The 26065-nt window shown below is 38.6% G+C and overlaps 1 protein-coding gene across 1 annotated transcript in view; it reads right to left on the bottom strand.

The window, feature by feature from the left end:
* Positions 1-26065, bottom strand: part of PRDM6 (PR/SET domain 6) — a 73729-nt gene that overhangs the window by 23869 nt on the left and 23795 nt on the right. The window contains exon 3 of the mRNA XM_086480277.1: positions 130-257. Coding sequence (XP_086336403.1) covers positions 130-257 — 128 coding nt within the window. The remainder of the gene's footprint in view (positions 1-129; positions 258-26065) is intronic.

The following is a 26065-nucleotide window of genomic DNA, read 5'->3' as shown; positions in this document are numbered from 1 at the left end:
GCACACTCACAAAAGCCCTGCTATTGTTTTTGCAATCAAAGGCAACATTACTGGTGACAGATTTGTGACTCACTTTTCAATAAAAACATTTTTATTTTGTTTAATTGAGTAAACCAAAACATACTTTACCTGTACTGAACCACTGTTAAGTTCTGTTCCCCGCAGTGCCTTGCACATCGGATATACCTCATCCAGCTTGACTTACTGGGTTCTCCACCATCAATAAAGTGCTGCAGTGTCCCATCTTGGTCATATATCTGGGGGAGATGTCACAAGGTCAAGTAGTTAGAACAAATCATCAGCAATCATTTTCACTGCTTTGTTGGTGTCTCTGTGTGCCTTTTCCAGGAATTTACAGCCATGAGATTTGTCATCGCGTACTGATGGTCTTAGAAATCTACATGGAACAGCAGAAAAGTATTTGGAGGGATGCAAGTTTATCATGTTTCTTTTATCAAGCCAATCTTTTTGTATTAAACATATTTGTGGTGTCTCAAAGATGTGACCATGTTTCCCAAAGAATATTTAACCTATTTTGACAGGCTGGCCTTAAATAATGAACTGACAGATAAACAAGAAAATCTGGATGTAAAGTCTGCATTGAAATGGCTGGAATATCTGAGCAAGGGGCAGTAGTAACCCCTAAACAAGTATCCCTTCCTTCACATCTCAGTTGAAGCAAGAGCATGTACTTCAGCAACCTCACATGAGACATTAGGGAGTTGTAAGATTCATAATACCAAAGCAAATGAGCCTAGAAGAAAAAAAAGAGATAAGAGAGTTGAAGATGCCTCTAGAAGCTCCCTTGAGACATACAATTTTTGAAGTAGTAGATGAAAAATCAGTCCTGAGGGAACCATAGTTTTTCTAAACATGACATCCCCACTAAGGACATGAGAGTCAGTTATGGTAATTTTTTTTAAAAAGATACTGTTATATCTCTGGCACTGGATGCTCCCTCTGAAGTCAAAGAATAAAATTGCTCTGGAGGATCTGAAATGGAAAGGTACATGTTTCATGCTCACCTGCTCTTCTGACTGCTTAAAAGACGTTATCTAGGAAGTGCTAATCTTAGTGAAAACACACAATCTCACAAGATTTTTACCTGTTATGCAATTACCTTGTTAAACCTCAGAAATGCATCTGAACAATTAGGTGCTTATTGTTAGCAAACCTGATCTTCAGATCTTTTGCCCCTCCACAGACACCATCTGGTTTAATAATCCTACCCCAAAAATATTATCCCTTTCAAAATTGTATGAGCTTGAATTGACGTCTTCCTGAAAGTACTATTTCTGCTAAGTAAAGAGGAAGCACATTTATTAAGTTGAATTGAACATTTCTAGAGCAACCAAATTAACAATTTTACATTTCTATTTCAATATCAAGAGAATAGTCTCAGAAATGATGTGACTATAGTCAATACTTCTGATTTATTAAGAAAGTGTTTCCTACAATGCACATAAAAACATACACAGGAATCAGAATCCAGTTCTTTACTTCACCACATGAGAATCTCAATTTCAGGAGCTAGCCTTGCTTTTGCTTTTGACCAAGAGAGACTGGGAATAATCAGGAGCAATATATCCATTACTGGAGCATGAGAGACAGGGAAATCAAGTGTCTTCAGAGATCGTTAACATTTGTTCCTGAGTGCCTCTGACAAGGACCAGGTGGAAACTGGCCAGATGCTCTTAGGCTGGAGAAGCAAGATGCTACCCCAGTATGTGGAACAAAGTCAGAGAAATCAGGAGTCCTCAGAGGCAAACAAATCCCCCAATATCAGTGATTTTGTTTATTTTTTATATATGGTAGCTTGTTGATCATCAGCAAGGACCTATTCTTATGTAAACACATATGTTGAATATATGAGCAAAATACGCTAAACAATAAAAATCTGTGATGGAAATGGAAAAGTTTTACAGGAAATTAACCTACAAAAAAAGAAGAGAAGGAAAATTTAATAACACTGGCTGGCTGGGACCATTTTGGCAATATCTATACAAACAATCTCAGCACAGTGTTTATTATCTATTCATTTACATGGTGTTTACTAACATAATAATATAGAGCTTAATGTGAAGTAAAAATAATTCCCCCAATTAAAAAGCTGATCGCTTCCTAAGCTGCAGATGATATGAAACAGGAAAGACAAAGACAACGGCCATAATTGGTGCTGACAGCCATATCTGGGCACACAGGGACCTACTTATATGCTTTGTGTGTATGGACAGTCATGAACTGATACAGGACATTAAAACCTGCCATGAAAATGCAGGACTGGAGCCTTGTCAGGCCTTGGCCTGGAGTAGGAAGGACTGTTCTGCAAGCAAGACCAAATATTTTAAAATGCTTTATTCTTGCAAGCACTGATGCATTAGGGACACTATGCTCTCCTTTCCTAGAGGGATATTACTGACATTGCAAATAAAAGTGCATAGTCAGAATCCATCCCACAGCATTCTTAGCCCTGCTCTTACAGGAATGAAAACCCACCTGTAAGGAAGCAGAAACCCTAACCTTAGAAGGGAAAGAGCAACACTGCACTGTATGTGTTTATTTGTCAAACTGCATAATACAGGTTAAAATTTGAAAAAACTTAACTGATACGGTTATTATTATTCATATTACCATTGTGCATCGGTTCTTATTCATTTTACAGTTGCTTAAATCTGGCAACCACTATATAATCACCTGAAGAAACCATCACAAAGGAGCAAACCATGACCTGCCATAACATAGGAAATGCAAACCTGTAGCACAAGTTGTGAACGTGCACATTATAGCACTGTATGGATATACATATTCACCTGCATCTGTATTGCACATGCATATGTACTTAAACACTTGTAGTATTTATTAAAAAAAAACTACTGCAAAATAACACTTGTAGTATTTATTAAAAAAACTATTGCAGAATCCTCTGACAAGCAGATGTTACTGAAAATCTTTGACTGCCTCACTGGATCACTACATCTACACACACTGGCACAACTTTTAACAGATTGCAAGACCTTCATGGCATTTCTACAACTCCCTATGGAGAATGCATGTATTTTTCTCTGTATCTCACAACAGTCATTAATCTAAGCAGTGGAAAGAAAATTAGTTATTTTGTTTTACTACTTTGGTTACACTTGGAAGAGTTACCCCAACTGCTTACTTTCCCTCTATCTGACCCAAAGTACTTGTTAACTGGTTTTGCTGAGTTTTAAGGAGCTTTGTGCTTTTGCTTTGAATGTTACAAAGCTTTAAGATTTCTTTATTATGATCTGTTCCAGTTTTGAGGAATGCACGGGACTACTGGTAGAAACTGGAGTCTCATAAAAGTAGACTGCATTCACCTTTCATTTGACATGCCTGGTGTCCATCCTTAGCAGTTCCCGTGTAATTAATTAACTTCTTAATAGGTTCTTGACTATTTACAGGTTGTTTACTGGTGTGTTACATATCAAGAGATTCAGAATGTGAAGCATAATATTATTCTATGAATTTCGTCCTTTGACTTCAGAATACAACAGAAACAGCTTCATTTTCCAAGAAAGTAAGTCCAAAGCGTAACCAGCACAATTCAAATCTTCTCTTTTCCATTTTTTTAATTTCTTTTCTTACAAACACCAGTTTACTCAGTAATCAGTAGATAAGCAAAGGCAGGCATAAGGTATACGATGAAATTTCTTACAGGGAACCACTGACATTCCTCGTGACCTACGCATGCTTTACAACTGGGAAATACGGGAAAAAACAGGTAGGATGCCAATGTCCTGATTACTGGTCAGATTCATCTTGTAATGGCATGCAAATACAAATTAAATATGAAGGACTATATTTATTACTTGCTGGATTGGTTATTGGTAGTTATTTGGAGGCTGTAGATAGTGAAACTTATAATGATAAAGCAACACATAAAAGCAATAATAATATGATTTCTAAAGCACACAGCATCTCATATAAGTGATGCTCTAAAATCTATGAATGACCATTACTAAGTAAAATAAACAGCAGTTGCTGGAACATCTGTCACTCTGGCAACATACCAAGTCTAGGTAGGACCACATAAGATTTAAGTAGTATTAACAGATAAGGCAGAGCACTAAAGAGCCTTCTGAGAACTCTCGATTACTTCAGTACTGACATAGTCAATATTGCTTACTTGGATAGATGGGGGCAAATGTAATTCCAACACTAAACAACATTATTCCAGTTTCTGGTATAGATGCCACAGAATTTCACAAGAAAGGAGCCTGAACAAAACAGCACAGCTGCAGAGAAAGCCAAGCTATGAAACAACTTCATAGAAGAAGACAAGACAGGGAGAGCGAAAATGGTTGAAATTCATTGGAGTTCTTTCTTCTCTATCTGTTGCTTTCATCTGTTCCCTTTCCATGGCCTGCTAGAGGATTGTGTCTTTAGAAATTCTGACTGCACTTCATTTTTTCATTTAGTCAAATAAAAAAGGTACAATTTAATTGACCTCTCATTTTCCTTGCAGGCACTGGGAGAAAAGACTGGTCCTGAAAGTGGAATTTGTCTTTACATGTACATTTGTATTGCAAAAGTAGCTATTAGAATCATTTTTTTATGTTGCAAAACATCAGCAGAGTTGTGAATAAAACCACAAAACAAGCAAGAATTCATTCTTACTATTAGCAGAGAATTCTGCTTTTTTGCTGTTCACTGCTATTCTCATTGACGTGACATGGATAACGTCATAGGATTTTCAAATTACTCAGCATTAGTTTTCTTCTCCAACAAGAAGTTCTACCCTTGACTTCAGTGGGAAGAGTCAAGATAGCACGGAGTACTTTTGATGAGTACAGACATTTCATAAATCATCACCTGTGCATTTAAACACATGGAAGTACTCTAAACTACTGGAAATATGGGGAAAAAGTTTGGAACGCTCTGATGAAACAGACTGACATGTCAGATATTGTAGCATGCATACAAGTTATACTTTTTCTATAACATATGAACCTACAAGCCACAGCAACACTGAAAGCTTCTTCCTTCGCTGGCTTGGACATCAGAACTGAATAATCTCTACGTTAGTTACATTAGGCAAATCTCACTACTGTGAGACCTTGCTTTTGACACAACACTAAAACATCCTCTACATGTGACCAATATCCTAAACAGAAATTGAAAACAATGGGTACTTAGCTGACAGTCTGTAAAAAGTGTGCAATTATGGAAGATTACATTCTAAGACTGGACCTATAAAGCCTATTCTTGAAACCAAAGTGAGCAACCCTGCTTGCGTCCTTTGTCAGAGCCAGTGAGACCCACTGCCTGACACATAATCTTTCTGACGCATCCTAAACCTTGGAGGCCAGATTCCTCCCTAGGGCCCATAAATCTTCAGCCATTCAGGCCATGTTTCTCTGTCCATTTGTTCATTTGGACATTTGGAGAAGAAAGCTATGGACAAAAATGCAGAGGATTTGTATGTCTAGTGTCCTTTTGGGCCAGTTCCACAATTTGATTATTTTCTTTGAAGGAAATTGCCATTTCTTTATCTTTGGGGGGGGGTGGGGTGTGCTTTGTTGGTTTGTTTGGGTTTTAATTTGCATTGTATTCATCCCCTGTAATAAACCAGTTCTCTAAGTTGAGTACATGTATGTTTTGATAGATTGGGGGAGAATGTCCAGTGGCATTACTGGTAGAACAGAGCTCTGTGGCCGTCTTAACAAATGACAAGTTAGTTCTTCTGTAAAGCAGAAGAAATAGCAAACAGTTACTTTTCTGAAAAGCTCTAAGACTCACACAGGTAAGCGCACAAAAAAATTCAGTGACCTGACTTGCCTAAGGCAGCGATTGTTAAGCAAAATGCCTATGGGCTCTAGTGTTTATTATGACATGTATACATTATTTAGTTGTTACGGTTTCTAATCATGTCAAACTGAAAGCAAACCGAATTGTATGCATGACTTGATAACTCACTCATTTAGTTTAGTACATTCGTGCCTAGCTCCCTTTGAAATCGACACAATGCCAAAGGACCTCATTATCGAAAACGTTTGAAAAGTTCAGAAGATGACGCAGGAACTGAAAGAGAGGAGACAACTGACAAAACAGATTACATTTAAGGAGCATAGTTTAGGCTGAAAATCAAACTACAGCTGGGTTCATATTTGATAACGACTGCGTGAAGAATGACTGGTTTTAGGCTTTGCATGTCTTTAATATTAGGAGCTGGGCATCTAATTTAGAGAAGGAGGGCCCTTCTCCCTGTTGCACACTGAATGAGAAAGCTGTGTAGAAACGATTATGCATTTAGCGATCACATCTTCCTCCTTTCGTTCACTAGCTTGGTGTCCCAGTCAGGCCATTCCGCGAACATTTTAAGAACATCTCTTAGTCTCTCTAAAGAAAATATGAAATATAATGAAACTCAAAAGCAAACTGTAATGCATGGATAACTCTCCAAATATTGCTTAACTAAAAAGAAACACTGATGTTGATAGGTAATAATAACATATAACCACATCCTTTACAAAGACCACATCTCAAACATTTAAATTCTTTGTAAATTACTTATTATCTTTTAGATTACCTGTACAGTAAACAGGCAAACTATTCTTAGCCAGTATAAAGAAATGTCTATTCATCACATTGTGATAACTCTAACTTTGATGCTTAATAAATATTATTGAATCTGTAACAACCAACTACTCACATAAAACTGGTATGAAAAAATAGTAATATACATGTCAGCAACCTCATTTTACTATAAAGGGAAACATTTGGACAGGTTCCCTATTCATCTGTATGGACATTATTTCAGAAAAACATTAGTTACAAATGTTTCTCATATATTCCATTGTTGCTTGATAAGACTAACTTATATGTTTTGCCACTTAAAATATACCTTGAGATTCTTTATGTCAGAATTAAAAACATAAATATGCTACAGATAATATCTAAGCTTGTTGGCTTATGATGAAACAAGAATGCTTTTTTATTATTATTATGAAGGTAGTGAAAGCTAATTACTACAGTCTTCACACGCATGTGAAATAAATCTATGCAAATAACTACTTACTTCAAACTGCTTCTGTTTTTTAAATAACTGAATAATGGCTTTGTTGCCATGTAGAAATTGCAACAGTTCATGTGAAGAATTATTTTTGCTTTTGCAGTTTTTGTACTACATGCAAAATTGTGTCAATTTCTTTATACTTTGAATTAACATGAAGATTTTCAAATGTTTTTAACAGCACTGAAACATTCTGAACTGCTATAAACTATTAGCAGAATAAGAACCTGAAATAAGTAAGCAAGAAGAAAGGAGGCCTCTAGTTAAAATCAGACTAAAATGTTCTCCATTTGTTGGCGATATTCCTGGGATGCAACACCTCTGTGAAAATGCACAGAAATATATCCTGACAGACAATGGTCTTTAACTGCTCACACTATTCAAAGCAATTTTCTACAATAAGCCATATCTGATATGGATTGTACATCTTGCAATATCTGCTTAATGTTTCTTCTCTTTAATCTAGCAGGCACCATCTAGCAAATTTTAGAAAAGAGAATACTTGCCAACTAATATTAAAAGCTATTTAGTTTTAATGTTTCTCAAAGGATTATAGCATATGAAACTATAAACATTGTTTTGAACTGTCTGTACTAGGTGAAAGGCTTCATCTCTCACTTAGACCCCAGTCCAGCAAACACTTACGCACATGTTGTAGTCCCATTGATCTCAATGGGACTACTCGTGTGTGAAATCAAGCATCTGTGTAAGCGGTTGGAGGATTGGGGCCTTATTCCAGAAAGTGTCATGAGAGCAATGCCCTGCTGATTATGTGGACTTCATTAAATTTTTTTTTTTTTTTTTTTAAGTCAAGTTTCAACGGTTTGTTTTGACACTAGCCCACGGAGGTCCAGGAACAGGTAAAAATTACACATAACACAAACCAATGTTACTCAACAACAAGGCAAAAAGGGGAAGACATAGAGAAGAAAAAAGACACATGAAGTTGGAAACTTGCACACATGCAAACAGGTCTGCAAAGGACCAGTGCTCATCCACTGACATAACGTGGCCTCCTCAGTGTGTGCTTTTGCGCTCTCCTGACAGGTCTAGTGATAGGACGGAAAAAGCAGTGGCACTTCAGCCACAGGTCACTCCATGATGGAGACATTTTTGCTTGGTATTGGTATTTCCACCCTGCTCACGCTGCTGTGTTCCTGTGAAGCCCTGGTAGCAGAAGACCATGGGGAGGCAACAGAGTGAAGTTGTTCTCTGCAGTCTCATTTATGTGGGACATGGAGTATGAAGAGGAAGTGTTGCCAATCTAGGCTCAGTATCCAAAGAGACCAGGAAAAATACAGACTAAAAAGATAAAGATGGTTTAAAAACAGGGAGGCAAATGATCCAAGCTGAAATAACAGAAGCCTTTCACACCAGTTGGCGGGTAGATGCATATCCCAGTACACATACAAAGAAGAGAGTTACAACAAGACTGTAAGGGCCTGATGCTGAAAACCCTCACTCATCTGGAAAGCCTCACTGAACTTGCTCAGTAATAAAGCTCCTAAGACAATATTCTGAGTCAGGGAATCAAGACAGTTATGGTGATCTTTGTTGCCCCACGTGCTTCTAACTGGTTCCTTTGCAAGGTAATGACAGAGGTTTGGACATTTTCTTGCCGCTTCTCAAAACATTTAGACATTGCAAAGTGAAATTAAAAAGTGTTTGTTTCATATTTTTTCATTCTTTTACAAGCAAACTAATATTCCAGAAGGGTCCCCTGTCATTCACCTGAAATTTTCTTTCTGCCTGTTTCCATACAGTCAATACACCCATCCAGTCAGACAAAGAATTAAAAGGGCAAAATAGCTAACCACAAACATAATGTGTCAGAGGACAGCACTCCAAAGCAAGTTTTGGCAGATTTCATCACTCAGCATCAAGCTATGCAGTGCAACAGAAACAAGTGAATGGATACGCAGCTCCTAAGGTAACTTACTGATAACTCAGTGACCTTAGAGAAACCACTCGGACCAGAAGACACTCACAAATGGAAATCATTCTAAATTGTCCTGATTCTAATATGTGAGAATGAAGGAAGTTGCAGGGAAAGTAAGGAAGGTCTGTTGTTCAGCTATTTCTTGGGGCTTACCTTACAACTGACAAAGAGGAAGCTGATGGGACAAGGAAAGAACAGATTTTGATTGCTCACTCCAGCAATTTCTGTTGAGTACATTTTCAAAATGTGGTTCCAAACTGTATTTTCATAGTTTTGTGCATGAAACTGTGTTCATATGTGAACTGGCACTTCCTGGAAGGGAGCAGATTTTAGACATACAAATCCCAGCCTCAATGCTTAGTGATACTTTCAGAGATATTAAGGTATAGTACATGGAATATACAGCACAGCTATCATTCTGTTAAAGAAACTTGCTAGATTAGGGAATTTGTTTGTTCTCACTCGAAGTACTTTGGGCTTCTCACTCTTTTCTTTACCTTTAGGATTTTTTAAAGCTCCAATACCATGTCACCTTAAGTGTTTTAAGAATCGGTTTAGGAAGGTACTTACCTTCTCAAACGCAGAGCTCCTAGCTCTCAGTCCTGTAGTAAAACAGGCAAAAATCCTTTAGCAAGTTAGACTTAAAACTGACACTGAAGTCAATGGGGCTCATGTTCCTACTTGGACACTTCGGAACCCTACGTGCCTGTCTGCTTTTTAGGCAGGTAAAAACAGATATAACTTGTTCTAACTTTCTAAGCAAGACTTCTTGCCTTGAGACAAGGAATTCTATTTGTTTTGTGTATGCCATGAGAGGCTATGGTCTCATTTGAAGTCAGGGGCACTTCAGGGAATCACAGAGTCACTGAGGTTGAAAGGCATCTCTGGAGATTATCTCATCAGCTCACAAGATAGTGATGACCTCCACCACCTTCAATTTGAAATTCCTGACTCACGGTTCATGGGCATTCTATGATAAAAAAGGAACTGAAAAAAAAACCAAAAACACTAATTCAGAAATGAGGTACATGTAAAAGAAAAACCTTTGAAATTAAAACCTGTCCACAAGTAACCTCACATTCAAGCAATGTCAAGAACTCTGACAAAAGCTCTGCTGCCTAGTGTAATGGTTGTGATCCACTGATACAGGTTTGGCACTGGACTAGGCTGCAAAGAGGTATATTCAAGTGTCTGAACTTAAGTTTCCACTAGTGTTCCTGATGGCTGAGTTATCCTGCTGAGTCTCTAGTGACTGCTCCAGAAGGGAGGCAGATCTCCCTGAGTTCTGTGCCTTACTTCTCAGCCCTGTCTGTATGTCTTAGATACTTTCCAGGATTTAAAATGGCATTAAGCACCTCTGTTCAGACATTGGAATTGCTCTGCAGATGCCCGGGTTCAGATCCTCCTCTGAAAAAAGTTTGTCACATGACTTACAGCAAGTACTTAAACTCTCTGTCCTGATCCCATAGCTGTAGAAAACAAGGATTTTGATAATTTTTTTGTGCAGGGATCTTGATACTTTCTTTTGTGCATCATTTGTTTATCTTCACTCTGAGTTTGTAAGTAAATAGGGGTAGGGACTGTCTTTTGCACTGCGTAGAACATTTATCCCAGCAAGGCACCCATTTACTACTACAGTACAGACTCCACAGATAATTCTTTCAATTCTTTTTTAAATGTCTCATTAACGCTTACCGTAAATGAGGAATTTCAGTAAAAATGACATATTTTAGAAAATATACTTAATTCCTTTGTGAGTTTTGAATAATGAGGCACACTGATATTTTTAGTTTGGAATATTTTGGAATGCCTGGAATGCTAAGTTCGCCGCATGATGATTAAAAGGTCAAGTAATAAAGTGTATGATAAACTATGCCTGAGATTCCTCATAAAACAAATGAGTAATGGCTGTACAAACTGTGTCGCCACGTTTTTATATTGAAAAAATGCCTGCACTGTATTATTCCTTCAAATTTGTTAGATTATAGGACTGTCAGAAAAGCAGCATGGTGATGGTCACTTTGCAACTACTTCAGGGCTGAAGTCAGAGTCAAGAAGCAGATGAAAAGGGTGCATTAAGGAGTAGCTCTGGCATTGCTAGTGGACGCATGGTGGAGAATGCGAAATGGGTTTTTTTCTTGCCAGAGTGCAGGTCTGGTATTGGTAAGTATCATGTTAAGTTTCTTTGGAAAAGAGTTTGTTTCTGTGAGGATTATAACATTAGATTAGAACATTGCTTGAGTCACAATCACAGGAGCCCTCCAGAGCTGTTAAGCATTTGGCATATCTCACTTATCTCTAAGGGTGGCAGGGGCCATCAATACAAAGTGGACCATCAATCAATCTGGAGTCTTCTTCAGACATTGCCTGTCAGCTGATCAGAGGAAGACTTTAGGGAATCAGCTTTCCATTATCAGGATTTGGTCTGTGATCAGAACAAGCCACTGAACCTTTTACTTTTCACTTGGCAAAAACATACACACTGGAAAAAAAGTCCTGACAGTTCATTCATTTTGCTCCATCACTGGAGCCAGATGATGTTTGACTGGGGAGACCCACCCTCTTTGATGTTGTGCTCTTTTGAGAGTGCCCTGCTGTGAAAAAAATTTTCTCCTTCCAAATTAAAGAGAAATATTTCTGCGTCCAGCTGTTAAATGTGACGTTTGCCATTTTTCAGTGCGTTGGCTTTGTGCCATCTCACAGGCTGTGTTTCAAGCCTATCTTTTTCCCTTCTCCTTCTCAGCAGCAATATCCACAATGTGTTAGTGTCTCCAACTTCTACATAACATCAACACCAAAAAGGAAAATACAAGTAATACTGCATTGCTCTGAACTACAGCAGTAATATTTACACACATTTCTTCTGATTTTTTTAATTAAAGCCAGCAATTGCTTTATTACATGAAACAGAGGATAAAACCCTTAAATACAATCTATATACGAAAAGTCGACTTCAGCTTCATTCTGATTGCAGTAGGCAAACCGCAATGAAGCAAAGCCTCTGCAGAATACAGTTACCGGTTAAATGAGTGTGGATGTTATTAAAACTTGTTTCATGTGTACTGAGTCCACATCAAAAAAATGGCATCCGTTCAGCGGCCCTAGCTCTGTTTAAATTAAGACAAACTTCTCATGAAAGCTTGAATAAACATTTAGGTTTAAGTAATCAAGAAAACCTGTATCTTCTCATATTTATTAAGTGCAATTTTTAGAGTTATAAAAACCACTGTCATGAATTGTGTATACTGTAAATAAAGGGTGGACTCATCATTACAATGTTTTGCCTGTCTATTGAGGTGGAAGAAACACAATAGGTTCCAACTGCTCTTCAGCTTAAGCTTTCCTTCATCTTTTTCATTTCTATGTTTGCTGACATGGAAAAGGATCAATGTTTGATAGATTTTGGCAAGCTTATTGTTGCAAACCTATGTTTTGTAATTAATCTCAGACTATGACCAGCAAATCTGAGTAATTGTTCATGTACTCATCCAGTCTTCACACTGTGAATATTAAAACCTGACTGAGAGCCTCAACGGATGAGAATGGAAGCAATTATTTTGGAAAATTCCATGGATGATAACAAAAATTAAGCATTTCCCCTTTATGTACCCACATTCTAGATTCATGCCGAGGAAAAGCACATTCCAGAAAAATTTGATCTAGAAATAGAAATCAAATCTGTAGCATGCTTTTCATTAGCACTACACACAACTCATGAACTCAGTTTTTTAAATTACAGAATTATACAGTTTTACAAATATGAATTAGGCTCTCTCCAAGAGGCTAACACAGAGCTAAGCTACATTCTGCAGGGCTTCAGTCAGTTCTCAGCAGCTATCTGGTGTCTAACAAAGACAGTACTAGGACTAGAGGTGTTCAAGCAACATGGAGATGAAGTTACGGATAGTTAACAACAATTCAACAGGAGGTGTTTCCTTCTTCCTGGAACAAATCAAACACTGCCACTCGTAAAATTACATATGACAAATGTATGTTCTGTATAAATGGTTACATTTCAATCTACATATTATTCTGCTCCATGACTGTATAGCACCTTGTTACAGAACAAAATCTATGCTATTGAGGTTCTTCTCTATCCTTATTTCTAAATAGATTAAGAAATATTTTTCTTATTATTAATTCCAACATTCTCTTCTATACGTAGCCAATGTTATTAAAAATTCTCTTTACTTGTCTCTACTTTCCAATTAGCCACTGTCTCATCACGCTTCTTTTTTCTGTCCCTCATTTTCTAAAAGCAGCAGAAGAACACCCAAAAATGCCCCATTAGAGTGAAAAACCAAGGACTGACTGCAAAGGTCTGTGTTCCTCTTTTTCTCTATTCCATTCTGCATTTTTCTGTTTCATCTTTAACACTACCCATCTTATTCTTACTCTTCCAGCCTTCTTAACTCTGCTGCCTATGTCAAAATAGTTTCAGGTAAAAGGGCATTTTTCTTTGTCCCAAACTGTTTTAAGCTAAAACATTTAGACAGCTTATGTAGGCTAACACAGGTGTAACAGGTATATTTCAGAAACAAGAGAGTAGTTTGAGCAGCAAGTGTACTGGCCTTAAATGTTGACTTTTTTACAAAGGAACTCAAAGCAAATGAATTAGAAATCAATAGAACCACTGACTATAATCCATGTTGAATGATTCATCCAAAATTAGTTTTATTTTTTCCCCAAGTCTAAATTCTAAAAACAAAGCAAAATAAACCAGTTCTTATTTCAATTGTTTTCCACCATCCTCAAAGTTTAACACAAAGGGGAAATTAATCACTATTTAGCAGAGCTGCATGCAAAATTATTTTACTGGATATAGCCAAAACCTCACAATGCTTGTAAAGCAATAACAACGACAAAATATTTTGGAGCAAGTTCTTTTTTTTTTTTTTAAAGGCATTTGGATTATTTCATGATTTTATAAACCATAATAAAATGTTTCATTATAAGCTTACTGAGTTTTAGAACTGAAAGGAGTTCTGAACTGAGAAATGAACTTTCTGTTTCAGAAATTGTAACAACATGTTTAGATGATTTTAAACCATTTTCCCAAAAGTTTTATTCACCAGAAGTTTCCCTGAAACTGACATCTTTATGCAAACAGTTTTAGTTTCTCAGCGTTCTCTGGAAGAAAAATCGGTTTCCTTGGAAAACCCCAACAATTTCTAACTAGTAATCTGTTGAACACCATATATAAAAACAGTCATGGCACCTAAGAGCTTGCAATCTAAAGGACACAGATAAGGCTAAATGAATTGGGAGACCCAGAAAGGATGAAGAAAGCATAACATTTTCCCACTCCTTTCCTGTCTCTTTCTCCCTCATGCATAATCACAAAAATTCTGTGCTTAAATACAAATTAATAGGAAGTGAGACTTCACAGTTTTCCTGAGCTAAGCAGGAATTGCCACACTTCTCCTCGGCCAGAAGAGAAAAGCCTTGGGTTTCCCAGTGGGCTACAGAGCTCTACCAGCTCCCTCTGATTCATGGAGAAAATAAACCCTGAATTCACATGCAGACAAGTTAAAATCTAAGCCGTTTCTTGGCCTGCTGGCATTCCCTGCCTGCCAGTCCACAGTGAAGACAGGTAACTAAGTCATACCTATTAACCCATACATTTGAGGGAAAAGGGAAAAGGAACGCATGCTGAAGAAAGGGTGGGAGAAGCTAAGCAATGTGTTAAATAAAAGAGTACATTTTTGTATTTTACGTAAGGGATTCCTCAAGAGGAACATCTTTCTGCTAATAGCAAGCAAATGAGCCCTCGTTCAACTCTTTTTCTGTGCCTCGCAGGCTGCATACTTACTGTATGGTCCTAACTTTCCTAACTGGCTTGACCACTACACTTGTAAGACAAGAGAATATCAAAAACAACTGTGTGCTGACTTTTAGCCATATACTCAGATTAACTATTTTCAAAGAATTTGATGAAGCTGTAATAAAAATCAATTTATCCATAGAAAGAAGCACGTCTTGTTCTCAAATGGCAGATTTATGATTTCATGCAAACATGAATGTCCCAGAGCTCACCCTTTTTAATGAGGAGTCTTTTAAAAGATATAAAATATTTGTCCTAATGAAGTAATGGTTTCCTAAGGTTTTGCTTCTTTTCTGTACTGCCTACAGTTTTATGTCTTTGTTGAAATGTGTCACTTCTTAAATTATGATGTTTTCCTAAGTCTACTATATTCTTTTTCTAACCCACACTAAGAAAGCACAATTGTCAGACATTATGTTTTGAGGGCGAACTGACCTCCAACATATTGTGGATAACATAAATTTCATATTTTATAGTTATTTTGAAAACATTCCTAAACTCAAACCCCTTGGTTGCTTAGTATCTTGAACTCACTCCACCTAACAACACTAAACTAAAGAGGCCAATGTTTTCAGCCAAAAATCAAAGTAAAAGGTGAGAGAAGATGAAAAAGTACTTTAGTATGAGGGAGTCACTGCTATTATAGAGTCACGGCCAACTTTAGATAAGACACTGTACTGAGACAGCCCAAACATCTGCTACAATCCCAGGACTGTCATCTTAGCCTGCTCAAATTTGTCTAAAAACTCTCCAAGAAACTGGGAGTATAGGAAGAGTGAGACGGGTGAGGTTAATGCACTGTGATTCTAGCCTCTGCTGACTCATTCTGTCAAAAAATACCAAGGATCATCCAACAAAATGTGGTAGTATGTCACTGTATGAATACGTTGCTTCTTTTTCTCAAAGACTTTTCGTTCTCTAGCAGAGAGCAGAGAAGGATATGAGTTACTCCAGGCTTCAAAGAAAAGACATTTATTTTGTCCAGATAAGTAAATTGTCTAGTAATCCCATGTGGCATGTGGATAGGAAATATATTATACTTACTAGAAAACTGAGCAAATCCTTGGAATCAAGGATGAATAAACAAACTGACTGAGAGGAAAAGACACTTACCAGAGGCTTAATAATGAGGTATATTCAGGAGCATTCCATAATTTAAAAGCTAGTTGCTCAGTGAGCAGGACTAATGAAGCCTGGTTTTAGTATGGATGTGTGTCCTTTGTCCCCAGAATTTTCACTGCTGTAATAATTTCCACTTCTACATTGACTCCAGTGTATAACACTGATATCTAAATACTTTTCAGTTATTACGTACTTAGCACTGTCACTAATACCACTAGAAGTCCAGTACATGGAAGAGCAAAATGTATGGTGGAGTCCCTCACTGTGGATGCAGGAGGAATGGTGTCCTGGGATAGCTGGCCTCGTGATGTGCAAGCAGAGAAGAGGTATGGTGGTGACTGAAAATGCTTACAAAAAAACAGTAACTTTTGCTCGACAGTGAGATATAGATTGGGTCAGTGACCTTTGCTGATCCCCATTAATACCCATCTGCATCTTCAATAATCTCGACAGCATCCCAAAAGCATATAACTACTTTTAGAATTCACATCATGAAATGTGAAGTAGCAAAAAAGGTGAAATCTGGAACGTGCTGGACAGAAAAGTCACAGTCCATGGTTTGCACACACTCAACAAACCTCAAGTGTTGGACCAATTGCACAGGCAATAGGTCCAGATTCAGTTGCTGTTTTCCTGAATCTGTTGGAAATTTAAGCTGCTGCATGTTTGGAAAAGTGCAGTTGCCATGACAGTATAGCAAAGAGTGTGCCCTGTATGCTTTTCATATTTGACTTCACTGTATATACAGGATATCCTGTATTACACAGAATGTCTGTCAGTTCTGAAAGAAGAAAATGACATTTCCTGTTGTCATTTACTTTTTTTGCTAGTTTTTCCACATTCAGGAGATTTAACACACATACCTATTACATCAAGTTCAGTGAAAATGAAAGATGGATTACTATCTTCCTAGCAGTATGGTTATGCCTATGGATTAAATCTATTCCAATCACTACAAGCAAATCTTTAGAAATAACACAGTTCAATTGTACATATATTTCATATTCATCAAATTTAAATGTCTTTTTTTGTGACATATATTCTCAATCTAAAACGTGATTTCTCTAAAAGTATTCAAAATCAATGAACACTAAAAAAAACCACCTCAGATTCTAATAAAGTTTTTCACATTGTAAATAGGATCTGAGTCAGACCCAAAATCATACTGATATGAGCAACTCTTAACGCACAAAATCCCATGCAAGGACTACAAACAGTGTCAAAAGTCATTATGCTCCACCATGCAGAACATCTATGCTTCAGTCTCTTAATTATGGTCCAGGTCCTCCAAAAGTCAGTACAATAACCAGCAGCAAACAGATAGCTGGTAGATTTTTAAATGATTGTGGTGATGGGAGAGAAAGAGCAGGAAACCTCACCTCACTTACAACAAGTGATTGTAACACTTTTCACCTGTAATATTACAAATTATATGTATTGCTGTTCCCATTTTACACCTGAGGTAAATCATGCCATTAACATTGCAACTCCGCTTAAACACTCTGTCAACTTTGATGGCACATCCTCATATACTGCACACATAAGTGAGAAAAAAATCCAAACCTCTTCACATGTATCATTCACAGATTGTGCACAGTCAGTGCTGAGATTTGTATTGATTTAATATCTCTGAGAGAAGAAATGAACAGGACTCAAAAGATCCATCATGATGCAATTATCCAAAGTTTTTCTTTTAAAATGCATCTATGTTTGGACCCTGCCAAAATAATTTTAACTGTAAATTTGCAAATGTCTCAATTAGAAAACCATACAGATCTGAACTATAATAGTCAAAGCTCAACTGTTTTATAAATACATCTAAAATATGGCATTAATATAAAAATCCTCTATCATACAACCAAAACAATTTAATATAACTTGCTATGGCAATAACCAGATCATTTTTCCAAACAAATAGATAAACTCCATCATGTCATTTTGAACTTCTTCTGACCTTCTGATGGCTACAATTGGGAACAAATGTTATCCAAGTAAAATATTGGTGGCTCTGCATTTGCAGAACAGCAAATGCTTAAATTAAGCAGCCTTTGCTTTAGTAGACCTATCAGATGCATTAGACAGGCAAAGATACCAGCCCAGTTCTGCTTTCATACGTATCAATTACAAGCAAAGATTAAAAATCCTGCTGATTTAAAGCACGTCTACATGGCGATCAAAATGACTGGGACTGCTGCAGACGTATCTGTTCACTAGGTGAAAATTGGCTATCTGGGTCACAACAGCACGACAATCACAGCAGCATGGGAAGTACTTGAGGCTGTTTACCACACTTCACTATGAGTTTTGCATCCCATGGTAAGCTCAGTATTGCTGGAGTTACATTATTTATAAGACTGAAATAATTACCTCAATTAACACTGGTTGACTTGTATCTGCCCAGAGGTTCAGACTCATCTTTGGGCTGCAATGTAACATGCACTTAGTGAATTTCCAGCAGGGGAAACTGGTGATAAATATGGTGCAGTGTTGATTATTTCCTTTGTTCCCATGCAGTGTAAAATGAAGTTTGTTAGTGACTTGAAGTTAGGATTAATTTCACATAACATCAAACAGATAAGGTTAAGTATACAACCTAACCCTATTGCCCCATGCCCTTGTAGAGACAATGGAGAGAAACAGGCACTGCCAGAGGGAAATACATCATAAGCAAGATTAACTGACTTAGACCAGATGCTTCACTTACTGATACTAAATGTTAGCGACTGAGAGTGCAAATACTACCTGCTATAAATTGCCACACCCTGGATGGAGTTGCCTAGTGCTCAAAAAAGTCAGCCATTTTTGTATTGCTTTCATATTGTTGGCTTTCTCAGGATCTTTAAGAAAAAAAAATATTGTATAAACAACTTTTATCATCTTAACATTCGAGTGTGACTATTGTGGTGCATTTTTGACTAGCAAAACAAGAATAGCTTCTTTTTATATATATATATATATTTATAAGTAAATGTATAGCATCATATCAGTCTTAAAAATTCTTAGCCTTCATTATGACTGGACTATGAAAGCATGTTGTCAAACAATCAGGAGAAATGATGCAAGGAATATTGCACTTTTTTCCTTTTTGTTTTTTTAGTTTCAGCTTTCTTTCCAAAATGTATTTCTCACTTTTTCTCTTTCTTTTTTCTTTTCTTCCTTTTTTTTTTTTTTCTTTATATTGTGAACAGCAGCAACAGCAGCTTTTAGGAGAGCTGTGGTTGTAATGCTGCTGAAAACTGCTTCCCTAAAATGACCTTTCCTACACGGTAAATGATTACAGCAGGGCAACTCAAAAGCAAAAGAAAAAAAAATCACTTTTTGTCATATGGCTCACAAAACTACTGTGTTGGGAAAGCTCTTCAGACACATGTTTAAAAGTGGGAAAAAAAAAAAAAAAAAAAAAAACCAAACCTAAAAGCGTGCCACTTCCACTCAATTTTAATCTCAAGATTTGACTGGCTGGGATGCCTCAAGTCATTCTCTGGAAGCCTTGAGATAATATGTGAGTGGCAAGAATATGAGTATGTCTGGAGCCTGACAATAGTTGCATACCATTGCTTACACTGCAGCAAAATCTTGATGTTGCAAACGACAGCATAAAATAATACAGCCTGGTGAGTCTAACTATTTCAGCCTTATCAGATGGAGGAGAAAAAAGGCTTTACTCAAGACCAGAAGTTCTTATCCCTCCACTGGGAGAAGGGCCAAGGGAAAGCATAGCTCCCACAAGAAAGATGACAGTGGCTCCAAACAGTCCATCACTCCAGAACTAGATTGGACTGGGAGGGCAGGTGGGCTTCCAGTAAACCAGCTGTGGCTCCTCCTGCTGACCTGCTCTTTCTCCAAAGGCATCACATCAGATCACACAGCAGTCCCTGTGGCACCACAGCCTTGTCCCACGGTGGACACGAGTATCTTCTAAGTTCTCCAAAGGCAGAGGTCTTTACAGATCTCCTTCTTAACAGAGCAGAAATCATTGCTGTCGATATTGGGTCTTTGGGAAGCAAACTATATTCAGTCATGTCCAATGTGGAGGACCAACTCTGTCCACAAGCAAAGTCTAGTCAGAAAGATTTAACCAGGCAGAAAATCATTCCGGTGCTTGCAGCAATATAAACTAACAGGAACTGAAACACAGGAGACAGTACAGCTATCTTCAAAAACTGAACACAAGCACTAGGAAAAAAGATTGTATGACACTATGTAATAGTGTCATCTACTGACTCTTGCCACAGACTTATTATCCAGTCAGTGCAGCCAGCTTCAAGGAAGGCCAGTATTTACCCTGCTGAAATGAGCTGTGCGCATACTCTATATTGACACTTGGCGTGGAGATATGAGAAGATTTCACAGGCAAACTGAGTGCCAACGTACACAAATATGACATTTGTAAGCAAGTGTCTGATGAGCACATGGACATCCTTAACTGCACATGTGGAAATCCTTGCGGAATGCCAATGCCAGGCATGGTGCAGGTCCTGTTTTGTGTCAGGGAAAAGATCTGTCATGATGGTGCTGAAATACAGCTCACGATTATACCACCTAGTGAGACTCCTTTGAACTCAGTCCTCCATGTAATCCGCAGAACATTTTGCAAGGTCTTGCAGCCCACCAGGAAACCATGGACTACAGCTTAGTAGCCTCTGGTGGAAGCAACCACAGTTACAAGTAGGCAACTTGGCTGTCTTCTTTTTTTTTAAGATGACTTTAATACTGAGGATTATCTGTGTGTAACCAGCGACTAAATCGTGTCACATACCTCCTTATTTCTAAGTAAACTCACAGAATGGGAGCTAATCTGTTCGTAAGGTTCATGAGAATCCATTAGCATGACACTGGAAGAGATATTTCTTTGGTTCTTTCTTGTTCCCACTCTTCTTTCCTGAAAGTCTGTTTCCCACATAAGAAACCACATAACAAAGACCATTAATAAAAATGAAAAAGCTTAACTAATATATTGGATTCTTTCCTTTTTAGAGTTATGAAGTTGTCCATACTTGCCAAAGAATACAGTTAGAGGCATGAGCATTTCGTTAGATTTCCATTATAATAAATTAAACTGTCAAAAACATTGTCCAAAGAGCATTCAGTCTGACAAACTTGGAAAATCTGGAAAACGTAATGCAAGTGTGACAGTTGTCTGTAATTCATGTACCAGTTCACAGGGATATAAACCACACTACAACCTTTATTAGCTGTTTATAAATAAAAATAAAATAGAATAAAATAAAGTTTAAGATACCTGGATCTTTTTGCATATACCTTCAATTTCAAATCACTTCTTCCTTTGCTATACCCTGTAGCGCTTAAGTGCTTTAAATGTTACACATCCTAACTTAATATAAGGTTGCAGAAAATTAAGCACAAGTTTTGTCATTGGTTTGATAACACATTTTTCTGATTCTGCTGTGAGCTTAAAATTAAGTTAAAATAAAATATCATCCAGTTTCAGATTTCCTTATTTGAGGTTTGCACATACCACGTACCTGAAAGATCTGTGGCATCTACTTAGAGAACACAACAATAAACAGCTCAGCACAACAAGCAAATTGGAATACTTTTTTTTTACTTCCTAGGACACTAACACCTTGTATTCAGTCTAAGCACTGAGCTGGGCTCAGACCCTTGATCACTGATTTGGGTGGCTTCAGAAGCAGAATCTCAAACCTTGCTAATATTATGCAATGCAGCCTATTGCATCACACCTGTGCACACTGCAATGATGCATCCAGGCTAACAATACTGAAAACTCAGCTATATTGTGCTATTCAGGTGGAATAGGTCATTCAGAAGTAATTCAGCTCAATACCTCATTGTAGAGGGTAAATATATCTTTTGTGACCAAAGGGCACTAGCATCTGATGACCATGCCTTTGCTTTTAGTGGTTATCAGCTCAGCTCCACTGGGGCAAGTGTCTGTAGGCTGCAATCTCACAACTAGTTCCAAATGGTTGATTGTTGGAAGTCCCAACAGAAAAGTAAAAAAAAAAAATAAATAAATAAAAGAGAGAAAAATACTTAAAGTAGTGCTTTTGGAGCAAGGTTAAGGCAAGTTGAAGGAATAAAAAGGAAGAGAGACGTTCCCAGATATGTGAAGGAGGCTCTTGGCTCTCATTTTGAAACAAAGTTATAAGCACCTCTCTTTGCCAGAATAGTCTTAGAAATATACAAAAAAAGAACAAGAAGAAGAAGAAAAAAAGAAGCTATCAGTATTTCAGCTCAGAAAAGCCCTGAACCTCCTTTCTCTAATATGAATAAAAGGACAGACTGCTGTGCTTCCTTTTCCAGACCTGATCCAAATAGCAGTTTTCTGAAGGAACCCCAGGGCCCAGGAACAAGCTTTCACCAGAGCTGAACCAGCACAGTTTGCTCCCTTTAGGAAGAGGAAATCTGAAGGTAACATGACCTGTTGTCAGGTCCCTCTTCTCAAGGGGGACATAAGGGCCAACACTACCACTTCTTCAGCACATCTCAAGACAGCTTGCATCCAGCAGTCACCTTGTGTTCCTCATCCACACTCCTGATCTCCCCTTTCTCACACTGCCTAGATCAGTTCTTCCTTCCCCCCTTTTTATCCACCCATTCTTTCTTTTTCGTCTTCACACCCTTCTTCTCTCAGCCTTTTCAGCCCAGCTCCACTGTGCGTTCCAAATGCACCCATTCCTTTCTACAATGGTGAAGCATTTAGATACCTCAACAATTTCACAACATGCACATAACAAATCCAAGAAAACTGTATCATTTTTTTCCCTTGAAACCAATCTTCGTTATCTGCTCTCTTCCATGATTTCTTTTATGGCAGCAAAATGACCATGTATAAGCTTTATGTTGAGATAGGAATTATTTATTTCTGAGGCACATGACTCCAAGGTGCTGAAAAAAACAAGTCATAAAAATATGAGATGGAAAGAGATTCTTCTACAACAAGTTGTCTTAGCGCTTAGTCCACTTCATGAGAATATAGTCTAATAACAATACAATGAAGCTGGGAGAATGCTTCAGCCTATGAGTTTGGTGTCCAGTTTTACACAGGTAACACCTTTGACACGGCCACATTTGGATTTACAAGGCATATCTGTGGGGACAATGAGATTGACATGATTTAATTGCAGACAGTATTTTTTTGTTCATGTCCGCTAAGAAAAATCATGATGAATGATGTTCAAAGAAATACATTTGATACCCTCTAAAGCTAATTCTGACTTAGAATATTTATAGCAAAATAGTGCAAGTTTTTGTGTGTGTTAAAAAAATATATTTAATAAGTGGCAAGCCCAAGTGAAAATTTTATATGGTATTGGATAAACCACCCAAGTAGTTAAATCAATTCCTTTCTGTTTAATTTTGCTATTTGTTTTTCTATCTGAGCTGCCAATTTTCTAACATATTAGAGAAGAAGTAGGAAAGTCGTTTTGATTGATAACAAGCTCAGATTTTTGTGTCAGATCAGTAGAGATTTTTTTTCAAAGCAAGAATTCTGTATGTTGCTCTTACATTCTTAGACAATTATTCTACAAAAAATTATTTAAATGCTCTTTTTTTAGCTGCTTTGACAAGAACACCAAAACAGTTCACATCACCCTTGACCTGCAGAGTGTACATCATCTTGTCAACATATAAACAAACACATGATGGGCCGTATTTTAATAGATTCTGTAAATATCAAGATCCAATTCATCAAAAGGTTTGCCAAAGTGACAGCTAGGGGGGTTGTAGTATATGATTGCATGTCCATTCAGTGTTGTTGCAATAAGATCATTGCAAGAAAATTCAGAGCTACTGTTGCTTTTTCTTCCATATTGCTATTTCTCTGGAGCTCTGGGTTAAGCTGCAGTCTGTACATGCCACTTCATGTATAAGGGAAATATGCAGACTTCCAGGCAGAAGCCACATGGCTGGCTTTTATAATAATCCCTCTCCTCTCTCCCCATCTTTACCAGACAATTTCTCTGATGTGCTGCACTCTGTCAGAAAAGGAGGCTGAGAGGAATTTATAAGCACAGAAACTCTTACTTGGGAGAATGTGCAGAGCTCAATTTCGATAAGGTTTACACAGACACAGTAACTTTTCTTGGTTGGCTTCCTAGCTTCATGGATTTTAAAGCCAGAAGAGGCTTATGATCATCTGCTCTAGACTACACTTCATAGGCCATTAGTTTCCACCCAGGAAAAGGCACAGAAAAAAGGGAGAGGATCAGTGTGTACATAAGTACCTGGTGCCTCATAATGGCAGGCATTTGCTAAGGCAAGAAATGCCCAGATGAACCAGCAAGACAGGACGACCCCATCTGAAGCTGCAGAGATCATGACAAACCTGCCAGGTTGGTGGCACAAAAATGCTAGCTGTGGAATGAAAGACTAACACCTCAAACATCTGTCCCTGACCCAATCCATGTGACACTTCGCTGGCCCCACAAAAAAGCAAAGAGTATACAGGATCTACCTGAACAACTGAGGGAAGAAATTCCCAGTAAGTGTCCCACTGAAGATGAGACCCTTATGCAAAGTGCTACAGGGAAGATGCAGGCAGTCGGTCTCCTCATGTATGGCCTAGGAGGTTAGGCAAAGGATTTGGAAGTTTACAGACCATGAAGGCAAGGGCTCAGATCACCCAACCCAAAGATGCACAACTGGACACATCTAATGACCTTTTAAAGAGTCAAAATAAGGTACCTGCCTGTTTTAGTAAGATACTCTTATGTTTAACTACTGCAGAACGTAATTACCTTCTTTTTTTGAGATGCATTTGGTCTAACTTCACCTTCTAGCTGTGGTGTTTTCTCTATCCCATCTTATCCTTCGAACAGAAAAGCCCATCTGTCAGGTTGCTCTTTTTTTCCATATGTAAGTATCCATACAAAGAAGTCAAATCAACTCTAACCTCTACTATAATGAAGAGAATATATTAAGGTTCACTAAGAACTCCATTCAAAGGGTTTTTTTCCAGAAGCTGATCACCTTCACAGCCACCTTGTACTCTCTCTTCTTTTCCCACAGTTCTCTGGTTGTGGTCTCTAGACACAAGGTAATTCTTCAAAGATATTTCAATCACATGAAACTATTAATTTTGTACAGTTTATAGCTACCATAACTCTTCTGCTGGAGAGTTAAACACCATAATGCTCAGGGGCAACTCAAACATAAGTCCCTATATTCATGCACAAAGTCAAGGTCTCTCTCCATGTTCCCTGCTGCCTTTCCAACAGACTCCTCCAGGATGGAAAGCTTAAGAGACTGATGCATGAATTTAAAATATTTGCCCTCTTTGAAACGCCTACCATCTTTGTTTTGCTGGAGTGGGGAGTAACATTGGAGTCTTCTTATTCACTAGCAAGTACAATCACCATGAAACATAAAACAGAAAGACCTAAAAAATCCTGCAGTCTGACATTGGAACTGTGTTTGGTTTGTGTCTGGCGGGTTTTTGGTAGCAGGGAGGGGCTACAGGGGTGGCCTCCCTAAGAAGCTTCCAGAAGATCCTCCAGCTCCAAGTTGGACCCACCTCTGGCCAAGGCCGAGCCAGTAAGTGCCTCTGCAATAAACATAGTTAAGAGAGGAAAGACTTGTTGGGATAGTTCTTTGTTTGGGAGCAGAGGAGAGGAGGGGGATGGGAGAGAGACAGCCCTGCGGACACCCCGGTCACTGAGGCAGGAGAGGGGGAGCTGTGCCGGAGCAGAGGTTCCCCTGCGGCCCGCGGTGGGGTGGCGGCTGAGCCCCTGCAGCCCCTGGAGCCCAGCGGTGGCCCAGAGGTCGCCCTGCAGCCCGCGGAGGGCCCCGGGCCGGAGGAGCAGGGGCCGGGCCCGGAGCAGCCGTGGCTCCGAGGCAGCCCGCGCTGGAGCCGCCCGTCGGTGGGAGGGCGGCAGCCCCGGGAGGGACCCGCCCCGGGGGGTTCTGGGGAGCTGCGGCCCCGCGGGAAGGACTCGCGTTGGGGCAGTGGGCGGAGGGCTGTCTGCCGGGAGAGGGACCCCGCGGTGGGGCAGGGCAAGAGTGTGAGGAGTCCTCCCCTGAGGAGGAAGGAGCGGCAGAAACAATGTGTAACAAATTGACGACAACCCCCATCCCCTGTCACCCTGCAATGCTGGGGGGGGGGGAGGAGGTAGGGAAATCGGGAGCAGAGCTGAGCCTGGGCAGAAGGGAGGGG

Source organism: Leptosomus discolor, chromosome Z (assembly GCF_034619465.1).
Source record: "Leptosomus discolor isolate bLepDis1 chromosome Z, bLepDis1.hap2, whole genome shotgun sequence".
NCBI classification, from domain to species: domain Eukaryota; kingdom Metazoa; phylum Chordata; class Aves; order Leptosomiformes; family Leptosomidae; genus Leptosomus; species Leptosomus discolor.
The sequence above is the reverse complement of the archived record's forward strand: the minus strand, read 5'-3'. Positions and strand labels throughout refer to the sequence as shown.